This window comes from Scyliorhinus canicula, chromosome 16 (assembly GCF_902713615.1).
Source record: "Scyliorhinus canicula chromosome 16, sScyCan1.1, whole genome shotgun sequence".
In the NCBI taxonomy this organism is placed as follows: Eukaryota; Metazoa; Chordata; class Chondrichthyes; order Carcharhiniformes; family Scyliorhinidae; genus Scyliorhinus; species Scyliorhinus canicula.
In genome coordinates, this window is record NC_052161.1 from 95,784,922 (window position 1) to 95,810,907 (window position 25,986).

A 25,986-nucleotide genomic window follows, 5' to 3' on the forward strand; every position below is an offset into this window, starting at 1 on the left:
ACCTTGTCAGGAGGAACCAAGATTCATTAAAGATTTAGCACTATACTGCTCTCGATGAACTTTCTTGGAGGGAAAGTGAAAAACACAGGTTTGAATTTTCTCCAAGGTCATGGTGAAAATTTCAGAAGCTCCCAAAAATCAGAAGTCCTCCCCGTCAACATGGCACTTCTCATTTTTACGAAGGTTGGTTTGGGGACAGTGCATGTTTCGTCCATTCATGGTTAATGGAGGAAGTTGGCCATTTAAATCACCAGCTGCCTCCACTGAAGTGGGATTTTGGGATGCCAGGAGTGTACAATCCATATTAAACCAGATGCAGGTCTGAACTTGGCAGATACAAAGGTATCCATTTGGATCTAGTCCCGGGGCATTTTTGGGGGTGGTAAGAATGAAATGAAAATCGCTTATTGTTACAAGTAGGCTTCAAATGAAGTTACTGTGAAAAGCCCCTAGTCACCACAACCTGCACTGCTGGCCTGCCCTGGTCTGCTTTAAAAGCCAGGGATTTCGCCCTGTGCTAAACCAGCCCCTGAATGTGGTAAGGTTTCCTTTGTGGTAGGTCAGGTGCCATTTAGAATTGTTAAAAGTAGGGAAAAATATGAGTTAATAATGCATAAACCCATTTCTGTCAAACTCATTGAAACTGTCAACAGGTCTGTCAAAATTAACTGTCAAAATTGTCAGAGGCACCTGACAATGGGACCTGCCAAAGGGAGCTGTCAATCTTTGAAAGGAAAATGTCTCAAGTGGTACAAAAGTGATTACTTGCTATTTCACTTTGTGGACATAAGTCTGAGGACTTCCATGACTGGATTGATGCTGCATGACTGATTTTACAACCATCCATTAGCACAGTGGGGTGCCTGCCATTTCACAGTTTGATTGACACCTACCAGTGACTATAGACACTTTGATCTGAGACTGGATTCCAATTGCTTGTTGTGATAAAGAGTTACAAACTTGAATTAAATGTTTGTTGTTAAAAGGCATTATTTCTTTGAAATAGGTTTTTAATGAATTAATGTTTATTTCAATGTAGCAAAGTCTGCAATAGATACTTAGAACTTTATTTTATCTTTGCATGGTTCTGAGGTCTGCTCATGGTGGATATAAGAAGAGTTGGTATGGTAGATGTAAGGGTAAATGGTGCTGGGTGGGGAGCAAGGGTTGACATGCATTGCTTTAAGATAACATGGGTCTATAAAGGGCCTTGGGATGCATGAAGCGGCAATGGGTTGGCATGGGTGTGGAATGTAGAGTGTATGGGTATTGAGGAGTGTGAGAAGTGAGTGCTGTTTTATCTTTTAATCTTTATTTTTGTATACAGTGCTGGAACCCGAGGCAGGCCTTCCACCATCTCACCCCTGCACTCGGCAACCTCTGAATCACTGGTTATTTAAGGGAAATATAAGATTGTTCATTTATCTTAAAGCTGCTTAATCATGAGAGGCAGAACCAAAATCTAATTGGTTTACATTGTGACATCTTATTATATTAATAGTGTTTTCTCTATCTTTCTTATAGTCTCGCTCCGATATGATACCACCACAATCATTTGGATCTGCTTTGCTTTAGTTACTGGGCTCATCGTTCTGTTGGCAATGTTTATCTGCAGGAAAAGGTAAAAGTCATGCAATAACATATTGAAATTTGAGAGTTAGGAGGAGAACATTACTCCATCGAGACTAAACTGACCATCATTTTGCTTATTGTGACTCAGGGAGCCTTAGTGCATTCTGGATCCAATGACATCCGGAAACAGGACATGTAGGCTCACCATTTGACCTTTCAGAATGTATCTGTTGACTGCCTGTTATCTCTATACAGTTTTGTGCTTAAAATTGACACTTACCAATGAGGAACCGCACAATCTATATGAAACCAACCATTCTGAAGCATCAGACACTTCCCCCATTGCTGCATTTAGTTGTTGCATGAACACATCAAGAGTTTAGGCCTCCACCTATCCAGCCTGAAGTAAAATCCAAAACATGAATCATGCTCTCTGTGAAGAACATTCTGATATTAGTCCAGAAGCTAACTTTTACTAGTTTGACCCTATCTCCCACTGTCCTGTCCACACAGTTTAGTTTAAAGTGCATTCTTTTAACAATCTTCTATCCTCTTACAGAATCACCTCCCCACTTCATTTTTCCAGGTTGAACAGCCCACGACGCGCCAGCCCCTCATAACTCAAACCCTTCTTTCTGAGATATTCTTCTCAGCCTGATGGTCCCTTTTGTTTCTCAGTGACCAAACAGCGGTCAAGATGTTGGCCATTGCGATTCACTTTTCCCGCCAGCAGCGCACCCCTGCCTGCGGGTTTCCCGACGGCATGGGGTGGCTACAATGAAATGAAATGAAAATCGCTTATTGTCACGAGTAGGCTTCAATGAAGTTACTGTGAAAAGCCCCTAGTCGCCACATTCCGGCGCCTGTCCGGGGAGGCTGGTACGGGAATCGAACCGTGCTGCTGGCCTGCTTGGTCTGCTTTAAAAGCCAGTGATTTGGCAAATCCCATTGACAATCAGCGGGAAGATAGAGAAGCACGCGGCTGGCAGATCAAAGCCTTAAATCATTTGAAGATTCCCACCTCTGGTTGTACTGTACTGAATTGGCTAGCATTCAACATCAGATTGGCAGTGCTGGTTGCTGCTTTGCATTTGTTGGATTTCATAGAATTGACAGTGCAGAAGGAGGCCATTCGGCCCATCGAGTTTGCACCAGCCATTGGAAATAGCACCCCACTTAAGCCTATGCCTCCTCCCTATCCCTGTAACCCCACCTACACTAAGGGTAATTTTAGCATTGATGATGCACAATGCTCAGCATCATTCATGGCTCCTCAGGTACTGAAGCAGCTTTTGTTCATATGCAACAAAACCTGGACAACATTCAGGCTTGGGCTGCTGAGTGGCAAATAATATTCATTCCACACAAGTCCCATTGCTGCGAAGACAAGAGAATGTAACCATCTCTCCTTGACATTCACTGGCATTACTGAATCACAACCTGGGAGTTACAATTGATTAGCAACTTAACTGAGCAGGTCAGTGACTGGGCATTCCATGACCAGCAACTCACCTGATTCCCCAAAGATTTCCACCATCTCCAAGACAGGAATTTGATGGAACACCCACCACTTGCCTGGATGAGTGCCATTCTAAAAATGCTGAAGAATCTGACAGCATCCAAGACAAAGCAGTCTCCTGGAATGGCACCCCATCCACTGCCTTCAATATTCATTCCCTTATTATGATCCAGTTAGGGGCCATGAATATTTAAGGGAGAAAGCTGAATCCCAGTAACATGATAACCAGAACTAGTCGTTTGGCAACAAATGTTAGGTAATGCTGAAAAAAAGTTTGTCAAAGTTTCTCATTTTACATCAATCAGGACAGTTCACAAAAACACCAAGGTCAGGGCAACACATTTATACCACATACAAAGTGTGTGTTGATTGGTTGGCAAGTGAACTGATTGGTTCGCAAGTGGACTGATAGGTTTGCAAGTGGACACTGATTGGTCAAGGTCATAAAGAATGATCTAGTTGATGGTGATAGATGGCTCACTGTCACCCAGTCCCCCAGATCATCAGATCAGTACATCCATCTCCCCAATATATATATATTTTTTCCTTCATTCTTTCATGTAATATGGGCAACACAGGCAAGGCCGGCATTTGTTTCCTGTCTCTAATTACCCTCGAACTGAGCATTTTGTTTTTAAGAGTCAACCACATTGTTGTAGATCTAGAGTCACATGTAGGTGAGGGCCACTGATTTCCTTCCCTAAAAGGTTTCCTGATGTTTTTTTACATCAATCAACAATGATCATCATTAGATGGAATTAGACTTTTAATTCCAGATTTTTTTTGAAATCACATTTTACCATCTGATGTGGTAGGATTTGAACCAGGGTCCCGAGAGCGTGATTACACCAGGTCTCTGGATTACTGGTCCAGGACAATATCACTACTCCACCCCCTCCCATAACTATATCTACAGATATAGAAAGGTACACCAATGTTGAATTTAATCCTCCCTTGTGAGTGATATATTCCTTACCTGAGTCATAATAAAAGGATGTTTGATAGGTCGACTGACACAGGTTTGATAAAATAACTGCCTGTGCTTAATTTTAAAAGTGCCTTTAATGGTGGATATTGTTGTAAAATCCCTTTAAAGGGTAGCAGCACACCCATCACTAGGAGGGAAGTGTGTCATGTAATCCAGTCTCGTCTTCACTTTGGCCTGTGAGCAGAACAGAGCACAGATAGCCTTGGCTCTGATGCCTTCAAGCTTTCTACCTGTTCTCAGGTACCAATGCTGTTTTGATTGCTAAGTTAAATTAGGACCACAGTAGCGTAATGGTTAGGATAATTGACTTGAAAGGCAGAGATAGGGTGATAAGGATTGCACGATGGCACGGGTTCGCACTGCTGCCTCACAGTGCCAGGTACCCAACTTCAATTCCGGCTTTGGATGACTGTCCGTGTGGAGTTTCTACTTTCTCCCCATGTCTTGCATGAGTTTCCTCTGGGTGATTCAGTTTCCTCCCATAGTCCAAAGGTGTGCAGGGTAGGTGGATGAGTGATGCTGAATTGCCCCTTCGCATCCAGGGATGTGCAGGTTAGATGGAGTGGCCATGATCAATGTATGGGGTTATGGGGATAAGGTGTTGGAATGAGCCTAGGTCAGGTGCTCTTTCAGAGGGTCAGTGCAGACCCGATGGACAGAATCGCCTCCTTTTGCACTGTAGGGATTCTATGGAACCCACAATGTTTTTACACAATCCCTTATGAATGTCTGGTGCCTTTATATCATTATAAAGGGATATAAGTGAGTGAAATAAAAATTAAACAGGTTCTATAATGCTCAGTGATGTGCTTCACCAGATTAATGCCCCCAAGTAAAGATAGAAATTCACTCATGTGTTCAGAAATATTGTTATTCAGTTTCAGGGCACACATTTAGTTTGGATCTGCAAAAAACAATTCAGTGAATGAAGATTTACTTTGAATGAAAGCGGGCAGATGTAGAAGGCTAATTACAAGCTGATAACAACTTTGCTTTTTTGCATTGCGTACTGGTTGTCTTTGATGTGAGGTCGATTTTTTTAAATGAATGAGTGCCAGAAAACTTTTTATTGGAAAACTAGTCACTCTTGAAAGCGATCGGTCCAATTCAAGATATGTTCAATCATCATACCATCACCAGAGTATGCAATTGTCACTGGGTGGATCTTGAATCCTCTCATTGTTACACGTAGGCAAGTATTCAGCTACCCTCTGGGTGTAACTGTGGCTTTACTGAATTATATTTTTCTTACAGAAGGTGTGGGTACAGTAAAGCATTTCAGGATCCTGATGAAGAAAAGATGTATTATCAAAATGGACACCGTAAGTACCAGGAGCAATAGAGTTCAATAAAACCGAAATGAGACCATTGAGACTGAATTACCTTTTGTCTATTTTTACTGTCCATTTACATAATGCTGTAAATATTCCCCACCTTTTTTATTTCTTCTAATAATATCATAGGTCTGTGCAGGATATTGGGAACACAGAAATTTACAGAAGTTAAACCATGACTAAAGGACAAGGAAGACATAAACACAAGCTAATGAGCGGCAAATTTGGGTCTGGTGCACGGTTTGGGCACGTTTAAACCGCTATTTAACGGCACTTGTCGTTTTTTTTGGCCTTGGCAAGGAAAGCCCAATCAAGATTACACTTACATCGTTCACTGCACTGATGAGCTCAGTATTCGCGGATCAGGGTGCCATCTTTCGAACCCCCCCACCCCCCTCAGTCACCCTCCCCATGGCCTCCATGCTGCAGTTATATTGGCCTGGATTCTCCACCGCCCACCCCCGGTAGCAGGGGCCCGATGCGATGGAGAATCAAAAAATTAGGATTGGCATTGGGAGAACCCCCCCCAACCAGGGACCCCCCTTAACAGGAAGCCCCCCCCGACCCTCAAATTGAAGGACCCCCCACAAAGACCATCTAACTAGAGGGAGCCCTACAGTGACCCCCTAACTAAAGAAATAAATCTTCCCACAGGAACCCTCTAATTAAAGGAACCACTCACAGAGACCCCTTAACCAAAGTGACTCCATGACTAAAGGGACCTCCCATAGACACGCTAACTAAAGGGACAACACACAAGGAGAGCCTGACTAAAGGCAGACCCCCACCAAGAAAAGAGACTCCTGTCTGGAAGTAAGAGAGCAGTGGCAAGGGCAGTGAAAAATATTACAGCCGTAACACTTACCTGGAAGCCCCACGTGGACCTTCCTGGAAGGAGAACAGCTGTAAGCCGCATTTCAACCCGTCTGATCCACTAGCTGTAAGTCATTTATTCATTTCTAGTCGTGGGCTGTGGTTGACAGCTACCACATAACAGCTGCAGCCTCGATTCATCTCCCTTCATGGGTGAGTGATTACGTGCCGAAACCCCAATGTTTTCAAACATCAACCACATCAAAGAGCTGTGAGTGCATTGCAATCTCACAGTTCAGAGGGTTGCTCCCTTGGAGGACGAGGTCAGGGGGCTTGTGCTGAAGGGATCAAGTTGGGGGTCTTCGCTGGGATGGGGCTCCTTTGGCTGCTTTCTCCACCTGCAGCCTTTAAACCCCATTAAACAGTTGGTCAGTATGTAAAAGTTAAAGTATTTCCAAAATAAAACGAAAATTTTCTCATCTATACCGTTATACCATTTAGACAGTCACTCGTAATCTCATAAATACACACCCCTCACAATAAAGTGAAAATGTTCTTATCTACACCCCTAAACCGTTTGAACAGTAAGTAAGAAATACATTTTTCTCACAATGGAGTGAAAGTGTAATCCCATTTGTACCTCTAAACCCTATAGAAACTCTGCCAGTATGCCAAGTTTAAAGGTCTGTGAGATGAAGATGAAAGATATGCCTCTAAAGAGGTAGAAACTTTTGAAGTGGTTTTCACACTGTCAATTTCATTGCCTTTTGAAGTATTGGAAGCAATGTGTATGACCAGGAGGCTGAATTCTTTGAGCTGGACTATTTACGATGAATTTCACACTCAACTGCCTGCTCAAAGCATCGTGATTGACTGCTCACTGGAATTTCAAAGGGTAGAATCAGATTGTTTATTTTTATAGTTCTACGAGGATCCATTAAGTCAGTGTCGCAGCTGTTTCTCCAAGCGCATTTCTTTTACAAATCTGCCTCTTTGTTCTCGAGGAAAGAACAGCTGTGGGGGCTGTCCCTTCACTTTCTACGAAGTGCTTGAGAACAAAGAGGCAGAGACATTTCAGAAATTGCAGCAATTGGATAGAGCATCCAAAGAGGCCATCCTAAGGAACCTCTGACCTGAACCCCACCAGCCCAGCACAAGCCTCCCTGACATCCACCTCCCAGGAAGGGACCCCCTCAGCACCCTGGTGGCAATTATTGGTAGGTCACCTACCACCTTGCCACTCCTCGGACTGCAAGCTGTCAGGTCCACGCTCCTCTGGACTTGCACCAATTCAGGCCAGCGGGTCTCTCGGCTGAGCGTGTGTTGGAACATCCCATCTGGCTGGTGAATGGTACGTCCAATCCGGCAATGACATGCAAAATAGCTCTAATGAGCTATTTGCATGATCCCACATGGTTGGGGCGGAAAGCCCGGCTTGGTGTTCGGGAAATCCACTATAGCTGGCAGGGCATGCACGGAGACTCTCCACTGGTTTGTCGCCCGGCCCAAATCTCCATCTGATCAGGTTCCTGATCTTAACAGCAGGGAATGGAGAATCACCTCAGGTGTATTCAAACAATTAGAGGGCTGAAACTGTCGATGGATCGATTGATATTTTTGATTGATATTTATTGTCACATGTACCGAAGTACAGTGAAAAGTACTTTTCTGCGGCCAAGGGAAGGTACATAGTAGACAAAAGAATAACAGACAGAGTACATTGACAAGTGGTACATCGACAAATAGTGATTGGTTGCAGTGCGGAACAAGGGGCCAAATAAAGCAAATACGTGAGCAAGAGCAGCATAGGGCGTCGTGAATAGTGTTCTTAAAGGGAACAGATCAGTCCGAGGGGGAGTCGTTGAGGAGTCTTGTAGCTGTGGGGAAGAAGCTGTTCTTATGTCTGGATGTGCGGGTCTTCAGACTCCTGTACCTTCTGCCTGATGGAAAGGTCTGGAAGAAGGCAAAGCCTGGGTGTGAGGGGTCACTGCTAATGCTGTCTGCCTTCCTGATGCAGCAGGAAGTGTATACAGAATCAGTGTGGGAGTGGCAAGGTTGTGTGATACGTTGGGCCGAGTTGACCACACTCTGCAGTTTCTTACAATCTTGGGCCGAACAGTCGCCATACCAAACTGTGATGCAGCCGGATAGGATGCTCTCTGTGGCACATCTGTAGACTATTGTGAGAATTGACGCAGACGCTTCCTGAAGTCGATGATCAGTTCCTTAGACTTTCCGATATATAGAGAGAGGTTGTTTTCGGTGCACCATGCAACCAAGTGATCAATCTCCCTTCTGTGGTTTGATTCGTTGTTGTTTGAGAGATGTCTCACCGCAGTCGTATCAAACACAAACTTATAGATCGAATTGGAGTTAATGAGTCCTTCTTTAGCTCTTGTCCTGAGCAGGAGAAAGACATCCTGGGCGACACGGTAGCACCGTGGGTAGCACAGTTGCTTCACAGCTCCAGGGTCCCAGCTTCGGTTCCCGGCTTGGGTCAATGTCTGTGTGAAGTCTGCATGTTCGCCCCGTGTCTGCGTAGGTTTCCTCCGGGTGCTCCGGTTTCTTCTAACAAGTCCCGAAAGACGTGCTGTTAGCTAATTTCGACATTCTGAATTCACCCAGATTTTCACAGTAACTTCATTGCAGTGTTAATATAAGCCTACTTGTGACAATAAAGAGGATTATTATTATTAAATTTGATTGTCTTCACCCTGTAGAAAAAAAATCTGAGAAATACTGAATGATGAAACAGATGAAACACTCTGATTAACTCAATTATGGCACAATGCTCAACCATGCAAGTCAGGAAGCTCCCAGGCCTAACCCCTGATCTGATAAGCTAGCTAATCACAGCAGATGTGGCAAAGTAGAGGATTGAAGTAGCCAGTATTTCCGGTCCTTTTTAGCTATCTGATGAGTCCTGAATGAAAATGCATTCTGATCCCAAATGAATACAGAATTGGATTGAGCCATAATGCCACCCTCCTTAAAGTCAGTGCCTGTTCATAAATAGGTGTGTTTCATGAGCTTCTGTTTATCACTCCCCTCCAGAGGGCAGTACTCCGGCTGCTCCTGTAGTTCCACCCTGGGAGCCTAGTTCCACGTCCCCATTGTGCCAGCTTTCCCTGCCTCTGAAAACCCTCGGTTTCAGTGATCATAAAAATCTCTACAGTGCAGAAGGAGGCCATTTGGCCCATCGAGTCTGCACCGACCCCCTGAAAGAGCACCCTACCTAGGCCCACTCTCCCACCCTATCCCCATAACCCCACCCAACCTGTGCATCCCTGGTCACTAAGGGGCAATTTTAGCATGGCCAATCCACCTAAACTGCACATCTTTGGGCTGTGGGAGGTAACCGTAGCACCTGGAGGACACCCACGCAGGCACAGGGGACAATGTGCAGACTCCACACAGACAGTCACCCAAGGTCGGAATCGAACCTGGGTCCTTGGCACTGTGCTAACCACTGTGCCACCGTGCCGCCCCCTACTTCTCCACAATCTGGGCTGAATTTAATTCTAGGGGCGGTGGCCAGACAGTGGGCCAGAAAACAGGGGATGTGGGAACAAAGTAAATAAGAGCAGTAGTAGGCCATTCAACCCCTCGAGCCTATTCCGTACTTCAACCAAATTTTAGCTTATCTTCTACCTCAGTGCCATTTTCCTGCATTATCCCCATGCCCCTTGATATTTTTGATACCTATTGATCTTTGTCTTGAATATACTGAATGAATGTCCACAGCTTTCTGGGGTAGAGAATTCCAAAGATTCACCAAGACATTCCTGCTCATTTCAATTCTAAATAGCTGCCCCTTAGTCTGAGACTGTGTCCTCTGGTAATAGACCCCACCCCCATCTATGGGGAACATCCTTCATGCATCTACCCCATAAGAATTTTATGTGTTTCAACGTGATCACCTCTCATTTTTCTGAATACCGGAGAATACAGGCCCAATCTCCTTAATCTCTCCTCATCGGACAATCCTGCCATCCCAGAAGTAAACCTGGTAAACCTCCATTGCACTCCCTCTATGCCTTGGTGGTTTCTGGCAGCTCGGACCTGATTGCCTGTTGTTGGCGCTTTCGCCCTTTAAAGGGTGAGATCCAACCTCCAAGAGATACCGGACAATCAGAGGACCAGCAGTTCTTTAGTCCCAGCAACACCACTGGGAGTGGTGGTGACCGGTGGAACTGCACCCAGTTAGGAGCAGCAACAATGGAACAGGCCTCGGAACCCAGATGTGTGGGGTTGTGCTCATCGGTACCAGTCAGGTGGGCCATGGCAAGGGAGGCTTTGATGCTGAAGGCAGGAGTGGGTGTTTCCATATGGTGGACATTGTAGTGGCACCTACTGCTGGGGGTGGCCGCAAAGGAAATATGGCCATAGTCAAGGGGATACTGGTAAAATAGTTTTTTCCTTTTAAAACTCATTGAATGGTTTATTCATTTCAAGAACAGGCCAAACAATTCACGAAAGACAGTTGAGGCTTAGTCCTCCCTGTAATATGGATTCACTTATGAGAAAACGAACACTGAAAAAATAACACACAATGGGCAGAATTCTCCATTTTTGAGGCGAAGTGCAGTGGCGAGTGACTCCAACGCCACCTTTCCCACTGACCAGAATGGCAGGATCCCGCACCAGATCCTGTGCTTGGAACCTCATTAATTATGTACAAGCGAGTTCCCGTCCAAATCTTCAGGTGGGTCGACAGCTGATTCATCTGCCAGCCGTCAGCCGAAGGATTTGAAGGTCACAGCACCATATATAACTAGCACACTCGTATCCCAATTCAAAATCACCTGTCTTCACCAGACCGTGCAGGGTGTCAGCAACCCAGAGGGAAAAGGCTAATTGCCTCAAGAGGAAATCTGTTCCTCGATTAAATCACCCTCCTCCTGAGCCCATTGCTTGCGGGATGACCATGCCCCACTGGGATCCCTACCCACCACATCTGGAGTCTTCATGCATCTCCTTCCAGTAAACGATGCGGTGTCCCTTTGATCACCCTGTTTGTGAGCTTGTCATGCAGCTTTGACGGGGTCCAGCTACCTGCCCCTCTGTCTCCTCTTTGCCTTCCATTGTTTGTCTTCTTCATCCACCCCCTTACCTGTCTGCCTACTATTATGAGCCCTCGCCCTCCCCACCCCACCCCATTGCAGCCCTCCTTTCAGATTGTTCCCTTTGTCTTGTCAGGCTACACAACCTCTCCCCCACCCCAGGCTCACACGCCACCGCAAGTCAAAGGTCAGACCTTTGATGCAGTGGCTGTGTGAGTCCCACAGTGCACAGCTGTTCAGATAGACACTAGGGTGTGACAACAAGCGAAAGGAGACTCCTGTACTCCTCAACCCCAGGCGCTGCACTGATCCGAGTCGGTGACGCTAGATGGCCCATGAATCCAGCAGTACGGTGCTGTCAGTGAAGACCAGCTTGGCCTGGAGATAGCGGGCAGGAACCAGCCTGCCCCGGTAAAGTGGTGAACAGCGCATCAGCAGCAGCGCAGAACCATGGCGGAAAGGCTGTTGCACTCACCTTAAAGACTCTTGCGAACTGAGGACTGACCGCCTTGTGCCAATCTTGATCAATTGGGATTTACACTGATGTCATTTCTTGCAGGTATGGTGCAAGATTGAAAGGCTTGATGGGATACTTGCGGGCAGCTATTTTAATGAGCATTCATGAGATGCAAATTATTGCAAATGACATTGACGCCACCAGCCAGCAGGAAGACTGACCCACCATTGGCAGAACTGCAACATGATTTTAAGCCAGCGGGCTTCCGACTAGTTAGCTCCTAATAGATTCCCCGCTCCCGGCCACCACCAAACCCGCTCCAGGCGGACTGGGAGAATTCCGCCCAATTTAATATTTCATACACTCACATGACGATAACTAAACTACATTCAGAGAAAGTGTTTGAATTCAGAGTCAGACTTTAGTTGTATAAGACAGATATTTGCTGAAGGAAAAAGTTTGATAAAGCATACCGAATTTGGCAAAGTTGGCTTTCCTGCGCCACGTGAGTCCCTTAACGGACGTGAGGAGTCAGATTACTCCAATACTACAGCACATTGTCTTTTCAAGAGAATTAAGAGTGATCAAAACCTACATTGGAGGATGAAAAGGAGGGTCTTGTGGCAATTAAGAATCCAGCTCAATGTGTAAGAGATTAATTATATAATCTCAAAAAATTCTGTAAGTATCCAGGAGCAAACCAGATGAAACAGATTTGTTTAATGTGTTTAGGTCAATCCCACTTACTCAGAGATTAACGTAAACTTACTTTAATGTTTGAGGGATATCCTACTTGGAATACTTTTATTGTAACATTTGAAGTTTAAAACTGAATTCTTGATGAGATATAAGACAGTCTAAATAAAATGGGCAGCAAAGTCGCTTGTACTGATGTCTAACAATGGCAGGGATCTGGGTTTGATTCCGGCCGCAGGTGACTGTGTCTGCGTCGGTTTCCTCCGGATGATCTGGTTTCCTCCCACAGTCCAAAGATGTGCAGTTTAGGTGGGGTTATGGGGATAGGGCGGGAGTAGGCATTGGTAGGGTGCTCTTTTGGAGGGACGGTGCACACTCAATGGGCTGAATGGCCTCCTTCTGCATTGTAGGGATTCTGTTCTATAAGACTACCATTTCTCTTTTTCGTAAATCTATCTGCTGTTATGGTTTATTGTTTCGATGTAGATATTGAATTGCATGTTTGGTTCTTTAGTAATCTTTTGTATATTTTAGAACTAGTGCCTCAGTCTTCTGTAGCATTAACTCGAGAACCCGACTATTTGGTGGGGAGAGTTTCTGAAGAGTTTTTATCCGCAACCTTACAATATCCACAAAATTCTAAATTGGCTTTAATTTATTAAAAATGAAGGTTGAGAGGAATTAACTGAGAGACTTAAATTGTCCCAAAAGGAGGTAAGCATTATGGTACCTCATGGTTTGGCGCCCAATGGGCGGGATTTACAGACCGCCCGTCGTGTGTTTTTCGGTGGGGGAGGCGGCCCGTCAGCGGGATCTACCAGTCCCGCCGTTGTCTGCGGGATTTCCCGTTGACAGCACCCCTCGTCGCTGGGAAACCCATGCGCATGGAAACTTGTGCGTCGGTGTGGGACCAGAATTTCCCGCCACTGTGAACAGCCATTAAATCCCGTCCAACGTGTTTCTGAGTTTGATACATAACCCCATATTTATATCCTAATACATCTTTTAGATTCAGTATCAAAGGAATGTTTTACTGACTGTGGTAAGAAGACCCATATTTAAGTCTCGAGAGACAGCAAGTGCCCTTGACAAGTTTTTGAGAAGCTTAAATCACAAATTCCCTCAATACAGCATTGAGGTTAAGAACTTTCTAATAAAATTCATCTTAAAATCTTAGCCAAGGTTAAGTCATGACAAGATGGCAGTCACTGTCAGAATTTATTAAGTTTTAAAGATTTGTTTGTCTAAGTCTCTCTGCTCCACTACTCCCTTTATCGTTTTAAGTGAATATCCGCCTTTCAACAATCAATTTTATCCTTTGCATACAGGAGGTAATTTAGCCTATCACGTCTGTTCCGCCATTCAATCAGATCATGATTGATTTGTAACTTAACTCCACACACTCATCATTCATCCATACACTTTGTCATTAGAATTATGTAAACAAGTTTTTGATTACTCACGTCTCCAAACCACTGAACTCAGTACAATGCCTGAAATAGTTAACAATTCATTACTTCAGTTGGGCAATTCATCTGGTGACGAGTGAACAATTGCCTCTTGTTGACTAAATCAGAGAGGAATGGTCTTTCTACACTGACTCGCTCTGTTCTTCTTCTTCAACAGTTATGTTGAGTTTTAGACACAGCCACACTCTCTCAGGTAAATGTGCCTCTCCTAGTGATCTGATGAGCATAGTCAACATGGACTTATGAATGAGGAAATCATGTCTACCAAACCTTTTGGGTTTTTGGAGGCTGTAACCAACAGATAAAGGAGAGTTGGTGGATGTAGCCTTCTTGAGTTTTCAGAAGGCTTTAGATAAAATTCCCCGCGGGATGGTGTCAGCAAAATCATGCACATGCAATGGTAACCTTCTGGCATGGATTAAGGATTGGCTAACAGGCAGAAAACAGAGAGAAGGAATAAATGGGTCATTCACACATTGGCAGACTGTGACTAGTGGGGTACTTTGGGCCCCAGCTGTTCACAAATATATCAATGAGTTGGACGTGGGCAGCAAATGTAATATTTCCAAGTTTGTGGATGACACAAAGCTCGGTGGGAATGTGTGTTGTGAGGAAGATGCAAAGTGGCTTCAAAAGGATTTGGAAAGACTCCGTGAGTGGGCAAGAACATGGCAGATGGAACATAATGTAGAAAAATATGTGGTTATCCACTTTAGCAGAAACAATAATGTGCAGTGTAATTTCATAGAATCATAGAATTCCTACCGTGCAGATGGAGGCCATTCAGCCCATCCAATCTGGACCAACCCTCCAAAAGAGCACCCTAGCTAGGCCCTATCCTCGCAACTCTGTAACCAAATCTACATATCTTTGGACAGTAAGGGGCAATTTAGCACAGCCAATGCACCTAAGCTGCACATCTTTAAAGTGTGGGGGGAAACCAGCGCACCTGGAGGAAACACAGGCAGACATGGGGAGAACATGCAAATTCTATACAGACAATCACCTGAGGCCGGAATTGAACCCGGGTTCCTGGCACTGTGAGGGAGCAGTGCTAACCACAATAGCCGTTGTGCCGCCTATTTCTTAAATGGCAAGAAATTAGAAAGTGTAGATGCACAAATGGACCTGTGTGTCCACATCAAGTAAGTAATTAAAGGCTAGCAGCAAGCTATCAGGAAGGCTAATGATACGTTAGCCTTTATCGCAAGAGGATTTAAGTACAGGAATAGCAAAGCTTTGCTTCATTTCTATAGAACCTTGATTAGGTTGTACCATGAGTGCTGTGTGTTGTTTTGGTAACCTTACCTTAAGAAGGATGTTACTGTCATAGACGGAGTGCAATGAAACTTTACCAGCTTTATTCCCAGGATTGCAGAACTGTCCTATGAATAGAGATTGGGAAAACCAGGCTTGTATTCTCCTTAGTTTTGAAGAATGAGGGATGATCTCGTTGATACCTGCAAAATACTGAAAAGGAACAGGCAGGGGTAGATGCAGATAAGATGATCCCCTTGGTTGTGGAATCTGGAACCAGGGGCATAATTTCAAAATAAGGGGGAAGCCGGTTGGGACCAAATTGAGGAGGATGCTTTTTACCCAGAGAATCTTTGGAATTCTCAGTCATTGAATATGTTTACAGTAGAGATTAACAGATTGTAAATACCAAAGGGATGTGGAGATAGTGTGGCAAAAGGCATTGAAGTGGCTGGTCAGCCATAATCGTATTCAATGGCGGAGCAGCCTTGATGGGCTGATTGGCCTACTCCTGTTCCTATGTTATTGCATTTGCAGTGTTGAACTGCGCTCATTAGGGCCATAGAGCAGATCAGGATTGGGAATGAAGATTGTTGAAATTACCCTTCACTGTTATAGCCATATAGCAGCACTGTGAGAAGGCTCATGGTATGTTAGCCTTTATTGCAAGGTTGGATGGCTCATCTAACCCACTAAGATTTGTCAACAGAGTTAAGAACGGAGATTCATCATTTGTTCGCTTTTTAAACTTGAATCTCAAAGCAAATTTCCCACTAACTTTACTGAATTATTCCAGTCAGCGTTTTCACTTTATTTCAACGTTTGTTCCTACAGTCAGATTCCCAGACCCTAAGATTTACGTCGACCCTCACACCTACGAAGACCCAGGCCAAGCAGTCCGCGAATTTGCCAGAGAAATAGAGGCGTCGAGAATAAAAATTGAAAAGGTCATCGGCTCAGGTGAGAAGTTTATTTTATTTTAGCAAAAGAGGAGTTCCTTTGAAGTGTCATGTGCGAGTCTATTGTTGGAACATTGAGAAGGCAGTGTCTATTGTCCACCCCTAGTTCCACCCAGAGCATCAGTGGGCAAGTAAATGGATGGTAGACAGGGGGTATTATTGTATTTGCCACCTAATAGTCAGTTCCATTGTCTTCAATCCTTCTTCGGCGATCACTCGCCAATGAGTATGATTGTCTGACTTAGCAACTCCATGTTACCGGTCATGGGTTCTGTGGGCTCTTGCATGGCTGATGAGCCGATCCTAGTGTCATATCTTCGATTGCACACTTGGCAGGTGTGTCTGGGAGGTGAGATCGGTCCTTGGACTCTAGGTCGCTAGTATTCATTTCTCAAGCTCCTTTTCTGGACCTCCTTTTGCCATTGGGTGTCCTCGAAGAATCTTGTCCCTTCAATCAGGAGGCTCCTCCAAGTAGGTCTCTTCTGAGAGAGGGTCTCCCAGGCATTAACGTCGATGTTGCATTTTATGAGGTAAGCCTTCAGGTTGCCTTTGAAATGTTTCCTTTGCCCTCCTCTTGTTCGGAAGCCTTCCGTGAGCTAGATGAAGAAGATTTGCTTTGGCAGTCAGGGCTCTGACATCCTAAGCACATGAACTGGTCCAGCAAAGTTGGCATCAGATGACCTTGCCCTCGATGCTGGTACTCTTGGCTCCTCCAAGGACGCACGCGTGCCCACCCAGCTGATGCAGCGAATCCATATCAGACAGCATTGATGGTACCTCTCTAGGGCCTTGAGATGGCGTCTATGCGCAGTCCGAGTTTCTGAGCTGTATAGAAGAGTCGGAGAATGACCGTCTTGTACACAAGGACCTTGATTTCAGCATGGATGTCGTGCTCGTCAAAGACGCTCGTCCTTAGGCATCCGAAGGAAATGCTCACGGATTGGATACAATGTTGGATCTCTGCATCAATGTCATCCTTGGATGAGAGTGGCTCCCCAGGTAGGGGAAATGTTCCACGTTTGGGAAAGTTACCCCATTGATCCTGATGGAGGGGGAGACCGGATCTTGCCCCGGTGTAAGATGCCAGTATAACAGACTGTCAATGTGATACCAGCCAATTAGCACTGGTGACCAGGATGAAATCATATCACTTTTGACCTTTGGCTTTCACTGCTTTGTTATTCTGCAGGTGAATTTGGTGAGGTGTGCTATGGTCGCTTGAAGCTGCCGGCAAAGCGAGAGATCCCTGTGGCTTTAAAAACACTCAAATCTGGATACACGGAAAAACAGAGACGGGACTTCCTGGGTGAGGCCAGCATCATGGGGCAATTTGACCATCCTAACATTATTCGCCTCGAAGGAGTTGTCACCAGAAGTAAGTACGAGAGTGGCAGTAGCTTTGTGACAAGACATTGCTTAATTTACGAGTGCAGGTAGCTCACAGTAAAATACTTACTGTGCATGTGACGGATGTCTTTCAACCAGGAATTGCTTCAGAGCTACACCCAAGGCAAAGTTCGGGTGATGTTACTGCCACAAAGCAGAAGCAACTCTCGAGGAACCTCTGGGCCTTAATGTGTAGCTTGAAATTTGCTCAGGAAATATTATCATTACTTTGAGGATTCATGGGACTTCTGGCAATCACAGAGTTGCTACTGATGGTATGAACGAATAAACCTTGTATGAGGTAATCCGGCTCAGAACAATTTGGGAACTGATAAATATTAAACAACCCGACTTCCAATTAATTATTAAGAGAGCTGGCAAAACGACCAGAGAGGAATTTTTTTTTTTTAGATTTAAAAAAAAATAAATTTAGAGTACCCAATTCATTTTTCCAATTAAGGGGCAATTTAGAGTGGCCAATCCACCTAGCTTGCACATTTTTGGGTTGTGGGGGCGAAACCCACGCAGACACGGGGCGAATGTGCCAACTCCACACGGACAGTGACCCAGAGCCGGGATTGAACCTGGGACCTCAGCGCCGTGAGGCAGCAGGGCTAACCCACTGTGCCACCGTGCTGCCCTGGGACCAGAGAGGAATTGAGTTTTATTTTACACTGAGTCGTTACAATCTGGGCGCTGCCTGAAAGGGTGTTGGAAACAGATCCAATAATAACTTTTGAAAGGGAATTGGATTAAACAAAGCGCGACAAACGGGGAGGGGGTGGGACAGCAGGATAACACTTTCAAAGAGCTAGCAATGCCTTGGTTGTCCAAATGGCCTCCCGCATGATCCTAATATTATGGAGGACTGTCCACTAAGGAGAGATTGGGTTGACTGCGGCTGCATTCACTGGAATTTAGAATGAATGAGAGGGGATCGAATTGAAACGTATAAAATTCTGACAGGCCTGGACAGACTGAATACAGGGGTGTGGGGCTAAATGCCCCAGTTCTGCTCCTATTTCCTATGCTCCTGTGTTAACTTTTTAAATTAAATTTAGCACTTGTCCATTTTGGATTGGATTGGATTGGATTTGTTTATTGCCACGTCTACCGAGATACAGTGAAAAGTATTTTTCTGCAAGCAGCTCAACAGATCATTCAGTACATGGAAGAAAAGGGAATTAAATAAAATTCAAGAAAATACATGAGAATACATAATAGGGCAACACAAGATATACAATGTAACTACATAAGCATTGGCATCGGATGAAGCATACAGGCTGTAGTGCTAATGAGGTCAGTCAATAAGAGGGTCATTTAGGAGTCTGGTGACAGTGGGGAAGAAGCTGTTTTTGAGTCTGTTCGTGCGTGTTCTCAGACTTCTGTATCTCCTGCCCGATGGAAGAAGTTGGAAAAGTGAGTAAGCCGGGTGGGAGGGATCCTTGATTATGCTGCCCGCTTTCCCCCGGCAGCGGGAGGTGTAGATGGAGTCCATTTTGCCCCTCAAGGAGTAATTTTAGACTGTTTGTGATCTTACTGCCTCCCTCACCTGGTGATGATGCAGATCATAAATTAGCTGGGTGCTTCTTGGCATTTGGAAACTTAAATGAACAATTAAGAAATCATGCCGCAGCCAAACCTCTCAAAACCTGCTCCTTGAGCCAAGCTCCCCTTCACAAATCAAACGTGCTCCCTGCAGACGCAACGGGATGTACAGTGAGATTGTAATACAATGCCTGTTGTTTGCAGTTTCCGTTACAAAATAGAACAACTAAACAAAGCACTCATTGTTTAATACTCCCCTTACCACAGCTTCACAAAGACAGCGGATGATCAATCACTCATACCTTTTTTCTGGCACTAAAAAAATGATAAATATTTGTTCACAAACTAGACTGCCTCAATTTTTCTCGCAGGTGAATCAATCTTTCTTGCAACACATTTCAAAAGCCACTCAGGGAAGCTGACCCGTTATGGGTTTACGTATCTCTTTCCAGATGTTACCATTCCGCTGGTATCCCGTAATTTTCAATCACATGAATGGCTGGCCTCTCCCTGCAGGTTGTTTTCTGATGATTTCATGCTCATGATGAATCTAGGCAATGCTCAGTGTCAAGCAGGTTAACGTTCTCCTTAACGAGGGGGAGAGAGCTCAGGCTGTGCTGGAAAGTCAGAGCTTTAGCAGGAACCATATCTTGGACCTGGCTCCAGCTCCGAGACATCGTCCTCCATCTCTCCGAATCTCTGACCAGTACAGGTCAAATGCAACTGCCAGGACATGAAACACTGTATGGTAAGGTTCAGGGAAAGATTTTCTCTTCCGTTGATGTTTGTCAAACCTATGCAGGAAGCACTCACATGTTTTGTTGCAAAATAAATTGAAATAAAGTAGAAAATATCAACTGAGACAATGGGCTAGATTCTCCTGGCTGCTCACACTGCTAAGTGCCGCCTGTGTAGTTCAAATGCTCCAAGAGCCTTTGTTCATCTGGGAGCCCACCCAGGCCGCCCATCTGGACACCCTCATACTCCAGCTGTATCATCAAGGGCATGGGCGTGGCCATGCTCAATCAAGGGTGTTGGCACTCCACAGAGGTGATGCCCCACTGCAGAGGAAGCAGGGGACTCACCCCAACTAGAGAACATGTGAACTGTGACCTTTGGAGCCCTCGCTGGTTCTCTGCCTCTCTCAGGGCAGAGGGCCCACAAGTGACACCCCCCCCACCCCCCACCCCTCCAGATCACCAGCTGTCTCCTCCTTGTGGAACTGGCAGTGCTGACTCCCTATGCCACCGCCTCCTGTGCCACCACCTCCCATCCAATGTTCAGGAGGGTAGGCTTGAGTCTGTGGCCCATGCTGCGGTAAAGGGTGTCCCCCTGTTCTTCACTGGCATGGAGCTTAGGTCCACCTCGAAGCTTGTGCAATCATCAGCAAATATCTAGGCTTCTGACCTTATGGTTGAAGGAATGTCGGTGATGAAGCAGCTGAAGATGGTTGGGACTAGGAAACTACCCTGAGGAACTCCTGCAGTGATGTCCCACGACTGAGATAATTGACCACTTTCTTTGTGTTAGGTATGACTCCAACCCTTGCAGAGTTTTCCCCCTGATACCCTCCAGTATTCCTAGAGCACCTGGATGCGATATCGATAAAATGCTGCCTTGATGTCAAGGGCAGTCCTTTCACCTCACCTCTGGAATTTAGCTCTTTTGCCCATGTTTGAACCAAGGATGTAATGAGGTCAGGAGCTGAGTGACCCTGGTGGAATCCAAATTGAGCAGGTTATTGTTGAATAAGTACCGCTTTATAGCACTGTTGGTGACCTCTTAGAATAGAATAGAATATAGAAAGGTTCCAGCACAGAAGAAGGCCATTCAGCTCATCTTCTCTATGCCAGCCCACCTCACAGCGAATTCCACAAATTCACCAACTTCTGTGGGAAGTAGTTCCTCTTCATCTCAGTTCTAAATCTACTGCCTCTCAACCTATATCTGTGACCTCTCATTCTAGATTTGCCCACAATGAGGAACATTCACTTTACGATTACTTTATCAATCCCATTTACTATGTTATGCACCTCAATCAGATTCCCTCTCATCCTTCTGAACTCCAGCAAGTATAAGCCCAAACTGTTTAATCTCTTCCCATACGTCAATTCTTCCACCCCGGGATTCAATCTGGTGAACCTCCTCTGAACTGTCTCAATGCCACCACATCCTTCCTCAAATAAGGAGACCAAAACTGGACGTAATACTACAGATGAGGTCTCACCAACACTCTGTACAATTGTCTACTTTTATACTCCAGTCCTCTTGCAATAAACGTCAACATTCCATTTGCCTTTTTAATTATATGCTGTTCCTGTCTACCGGCCTTCTGCTATTCATGAACAAAGACACCCAGATCCCTCTGCCCAGACACACCTTGAATCTGCATTCCATTTAGATAATAATTTGCCTTTCTATTTTTTCGGCCAAAATGGATAACCTCACACCCTGCACCAGCAACGAGTGGTATTTAGAAAGGAAGGCCCAGAGGAGTCTGGGTTTGCTGGAGGTCACACTGGACAGAATTTAGATCTGTGGCCCTTCTAAAAATCTTAACGGAGTGAAAACTACAGCCTGCTGAAGCAGCAGAGCTAAATAATTTGCAGATTGAATTGAAAACCAAATGGCATCGCATTCAGGGAGAGCAGTTTGGAAAACAAATCATTTGTGACAGCCAATCAGAGTCAACACATTTCACAGCTCCGGTGTCCCCTGTTCTCAAATCTTGTTTACTCTGTGTGATATGTCTCCACTGATTGTAGAATTGCTCTGAGTTAAGTTCAACATGGGCTACGCATGTGAGACCTTTCAATCCTTGCCCATCTCGTTTGCAGGTAAACCGGTGATGATAGTTACAGACTACATGGAGAATGGCTCGTTGGATTCATTTCTGAGGGTAAGCTTGCAACACATTTTCGAACAGAACATTAAACCAACTTGGGTTCTTACTTCTTATTGTAGAATCTCGGTAAACATCATTTAAAAAATTCTATTTATATTGATTGCGATGCTGAATAAATAGGTTGGGTAGTTTCAGAGGCAGTATATAATTCCTCACCTTAAATTCGAAGGGGAGAGAATATTCAAAATGAGAAGAAAATCAAATTTCTGACTGATTCAATTATTTTTTCAGATTTCTCTTCCCCTTATGTTTACCTCATCAAAGAGTTTACTCAGCGGAGCATTCAAGGGAAGACAGACTATATTTCACAGCAGTCAGTCTTAAATCTTTTGTTGGAAATTAGATTTTACAACTACTGCGATTTGTACTCTGGCTGGGGGATCAGGATTTATGCACCGAGTTAAAAAATGTGATTCAAATTTTATCTGAAAACCAAATCCCGCTGTTACTCGACACTGATATAACTGTAGAAACACCAAAGAACACTATTTGCATGCTCACTCTTATTGAAAGGAAAGGCTAAATCTAAACATCCTGCGGAAATGTTGGATTCAGTGGTAATCAGAAAATGTTATTAAAATCATGGGTGGGATTCTCCCCTACCCGGCGGGGCTGGCGGTCCCGGCGCCGAGGAGTGGCGTGAACCACTCTGGCGTCGGGCTGCCCGGGCTAAGCCGGCAGGGTTGGCGTCCTGCCAGCTGGCGTCAAAGGGCTTGGCGCAGTGCCAACCAGCGCCGAATGGCCTCCTCCGCCCGGTGTGAGATGGCACATGCGCGGGAGCCCCAGCGTGTGCTGGCGTCATCCCAGCGCATGCACAGGAGGCTTCGTCTCCGCACCGGCCATGGCGGAGGTCCACAGCAGCCGGTGCGGAGGGAAAGAGTGCCCCCACGGCACAGGCCCGTCCGCGGATCGGTGAGCCCCGATTGCGGGCCAGGCCACTGTGGGGACACCCTCCAGGGCCAGATACCCCCCCCCCCCCCCAGTGGAGCCTGGAGGCCACCCACAGAGCCAGGTCCCGCCGGTAAGTCCCTGGACTAATTTACTCCGACGGGACTGGCCTAAAATGGGCGGCCGCTTGGCCCATCGCGGGCTGCTAGCGGCCGCCGACTGGCGCGCGCGATTCCTGCCCCCTGCAAAACCCCGGCGCCGGAGAATTCGGCAGCCGGCGGGGGCAGGATTCACGTCGTCTCCCGCCGATTCTCCGGCCCAGCGGGGGTGTCGGAGGATCCCGCCCCTTATATATTTTGCTGTGCTTCCAGCCAACGCATCATAAATACACAAGAGCAGTACAGCTTGAAATTGGAAAGCTATTTTCATTTCAATCAAATAATATTAGATTATGTGAGAAATATTTTGTGCTTTGTAAGTTACTCAGCTGCTAACTGTTTGCATAGAAAGGGGCCATTCGCCCATTGAGTCTGCACCAACCCTTCGAAAGAGCTCTCTACCCATGTCCACTCCCCTGGCCACCCCGCCCTAACTATTGCTTCACAGTACCAGGGACCCCGGTTCGATTCCCGGCTTGGGTCACTGCCTGTGCGGAGTCTGCACGCCCTCCTCGTGTCTGCATGGGTTCCCTCTGGGTGCTCCGGTTTCCTCCCACAAGTCCCGAAAGACATGTTTGTTAGGTGAATTGGACATTCTGAATTCCCCCTCCATGTACCTGAACAGGCGCCGGAGTGTGCCGACTAGGGGATTTTCACATTAACTTCACTGCAGTGTTAATGCAAGCCTACTTGTCACACTAGTAAAGGTTATTATCCTCATAACCTAACCTGCACATCCCTGGATACTGAGAGGCAAATTTGTCATGGCCAATCCACCTAACCAGCACATCTTTGGACTGTGGGAGGAAATCAGAGCATCCAGAGGAAACCCACGCAGACATGTGAAGAACGTGGAAACTCCACACAGACAGTGACCCAAAGCTGGAATTGAACCCGGGACCCTGGCACTCTGAGGCAACGGTACTAACCACTGGTTCACCGTGCCGCCCTACATTAGATTAATTTTTTGAGTACTTGAATGAAATGCTCATCTAACGTTAAAGACGCGAATTGCATAAAGGGCAGCAGATCATCCACTGCACCATTGTTACCACACTTAACTGAACTGTGCATTTTCTTCCTGTACTTTTAAATTTATGTCTGTGAAATAGAGGCAATGTGACATGCTTTACCTATGTGCTATACCGTGGGCAGCACGGTAGCACAAGTGGCCATCACTGCCACTTCACAGCGGCAGGGTCCCATTTTCGATTCCCGGCTTGGGTCACTGTCTATGCAGAGTCTGCACATCCTCCCCGTGTCTGTGTGGGTTTCCTCCAGGTGCTCCGGTTTCCTCCCACAGTTTAAAGATGTGCAGGTTAGGTGGATTGGCCATGCTAAATCGCCCTTAGTGTCCAAAAAGGTTAGGAGGGGTTATTGAGTTACGGGGATAGGGTGGAAGTGAGGGCTTAAGAGGGTCGGTGCAGACTCCATGAGCCGAATGGCCTCCTTCTGCACTGTATGTCCTATGTATTCTATACCTGAAACAATAGCCCAAAGGTATTTACAGTTAAATGAGATTACGTTGTGGAAAATTAGCGAGCACATTTTAGATGACGAGTCAGTCACAACGGTATAAACCTGTATTGAGAAAACACCCCCAAAAGGAGAAACAGTGCGGGAACAATCTTAATTGGAAACAACACAGCCAAATTTGGGTCGGCTGTAGGAGGGGCGGGTGGGAGATTCATGGGAGTGCGGTGATGGTGTTTAAAGTCTAGAAAATGCAATTCCCTCACCCAAACCCGCCTTCAACCTGCTCACTTCTGCTTCCAACTTTCAGCCCCATTTGGCCCAGACCCTCCATCCGTCTGCAGACTCTTTGCTTCCTGTCTTGTGGCCTTCACAAGCTGGACCCTATCTCGACAGACTTTCCTCATTTTGCTCAAAGTGAGTTAACACAAAGAGGAAATGACGTGAAACAAATTTGTACCTTCGCAATAGAAATTACAAATCCTCAGTAAGGACATCGGTACACGTCAAAATTCCATGTCTCACATGGATTGAAAGTTTAGTTACTTCACAAGTTTTCTGAAGAAGGTTGTTTATTTGACACCATGCACCAAAAGGTTGTGGTGGAGTTCAACTACACACGTTATATTTGAACTAAGGAGTTAGAAATTTTAATTGTTTTCTATTTTAGCAACTTTTACACTTTAAAACAAATGCTACTTTTTAATACTGATGAATTTGTTAAAATACGCATAAATATTACTATTGTAAGTAAATGTTGGCCTTTTTTACTTTTCTTATTGGAATAATATCCTAGTAAAGTTCGTGAAAGGGACATTAAGAAGTAGGAGCAGACGTAGGCCACTTAGTCCATAGTTTGCTTCACCATTCAATGAGATCATGGCTGATCTGAAATAATCCTTTTTGTGAGGGTCATGTAGATTCCAAAATGAGTTGTGAATCAAACAAAACTTAACTTTATTCATACTAATAATTACACAGGACCAGTAGTTTGCTACTGGTCTTCCCTCTAGCCGGCCAGCTCTATTTATACAACAGAAAAGGATAATAATTGCCCCACCCCCTTATCGAGGCAGCTCATATTCCCCGAGATCCATTGGGTAGCCAATTGCCACCATTCAATAGAATCTGTGCATGTTACATCAATCCTCAACTCCATATCCCCACCTTCCCACCATAACCCATGATTCCCTTACTGATTAAATATCTGTCGGTCTCAGCCTTGAACGTACTTAACCTCCCAGCCTCTACAGCTCTCTGCGATAAACAACTCCACAGATTCATAAGCCTCTGAAAGAAGAAATTCCTCATCTCTGTTTTGAGATTATGCCCTCTGGTCCTAGACACTCCCACAAGAGTGTCTCAGCATCTAACCTGTCAAGCCCCCTGAGAATCCTATATGTCTCAATAGGGTCGCCTCTCATTCTTCTAAACTCCAATGAGTGCAATCCCAAACTGCTGAACCTCTCCTCATCAGAAAATCCTTCCATAACCGGGATCA

At 45.4% G+C, this 25,986-nt stretch overlaps 1 protein-coding gene across 4 annotated transcripts in view; it reads left to right on the top strand.

The window, feature by feature from the left end:
- epha8 (eph receptor A8) overlaps nucleotides 1-25,986 on the top strand; it is a 711,779-nt gene that overhangs the window by 440,314 nt on the left and 245,479 nt on the right. For all 4 annotated transcript variants that reach the window (XM_038821567.1, XM_038821564.1, XM_038821566.1 and 1 more), the window contains exons 8-12: nucleotides 1,525-1,621; nucleotides 5,334-5,401; nucleotides 16,003-16,128; nucleotides 17,317-17,502; nucleotides 21,899-21,960. In XM_038821567.1, coding sequence (XP_038677495.1) covers nucleotides 1,525-1,621; nucleotides 5,334-5,401; nucleotides 16,003-16,128; nucleotides 17,317-17,502; nucleotides 21,899-21,960 — 539 coding nt within the window. The remainder of the gene's footprint in view (nucleotides 1-1,524; nucleotides 1,622-5,333; nucleotides 5,402-16,002; nucleotides 16,129-17,316; nucleotides 17,503-21,898; nucleotides 21,961-25,986) is intronic.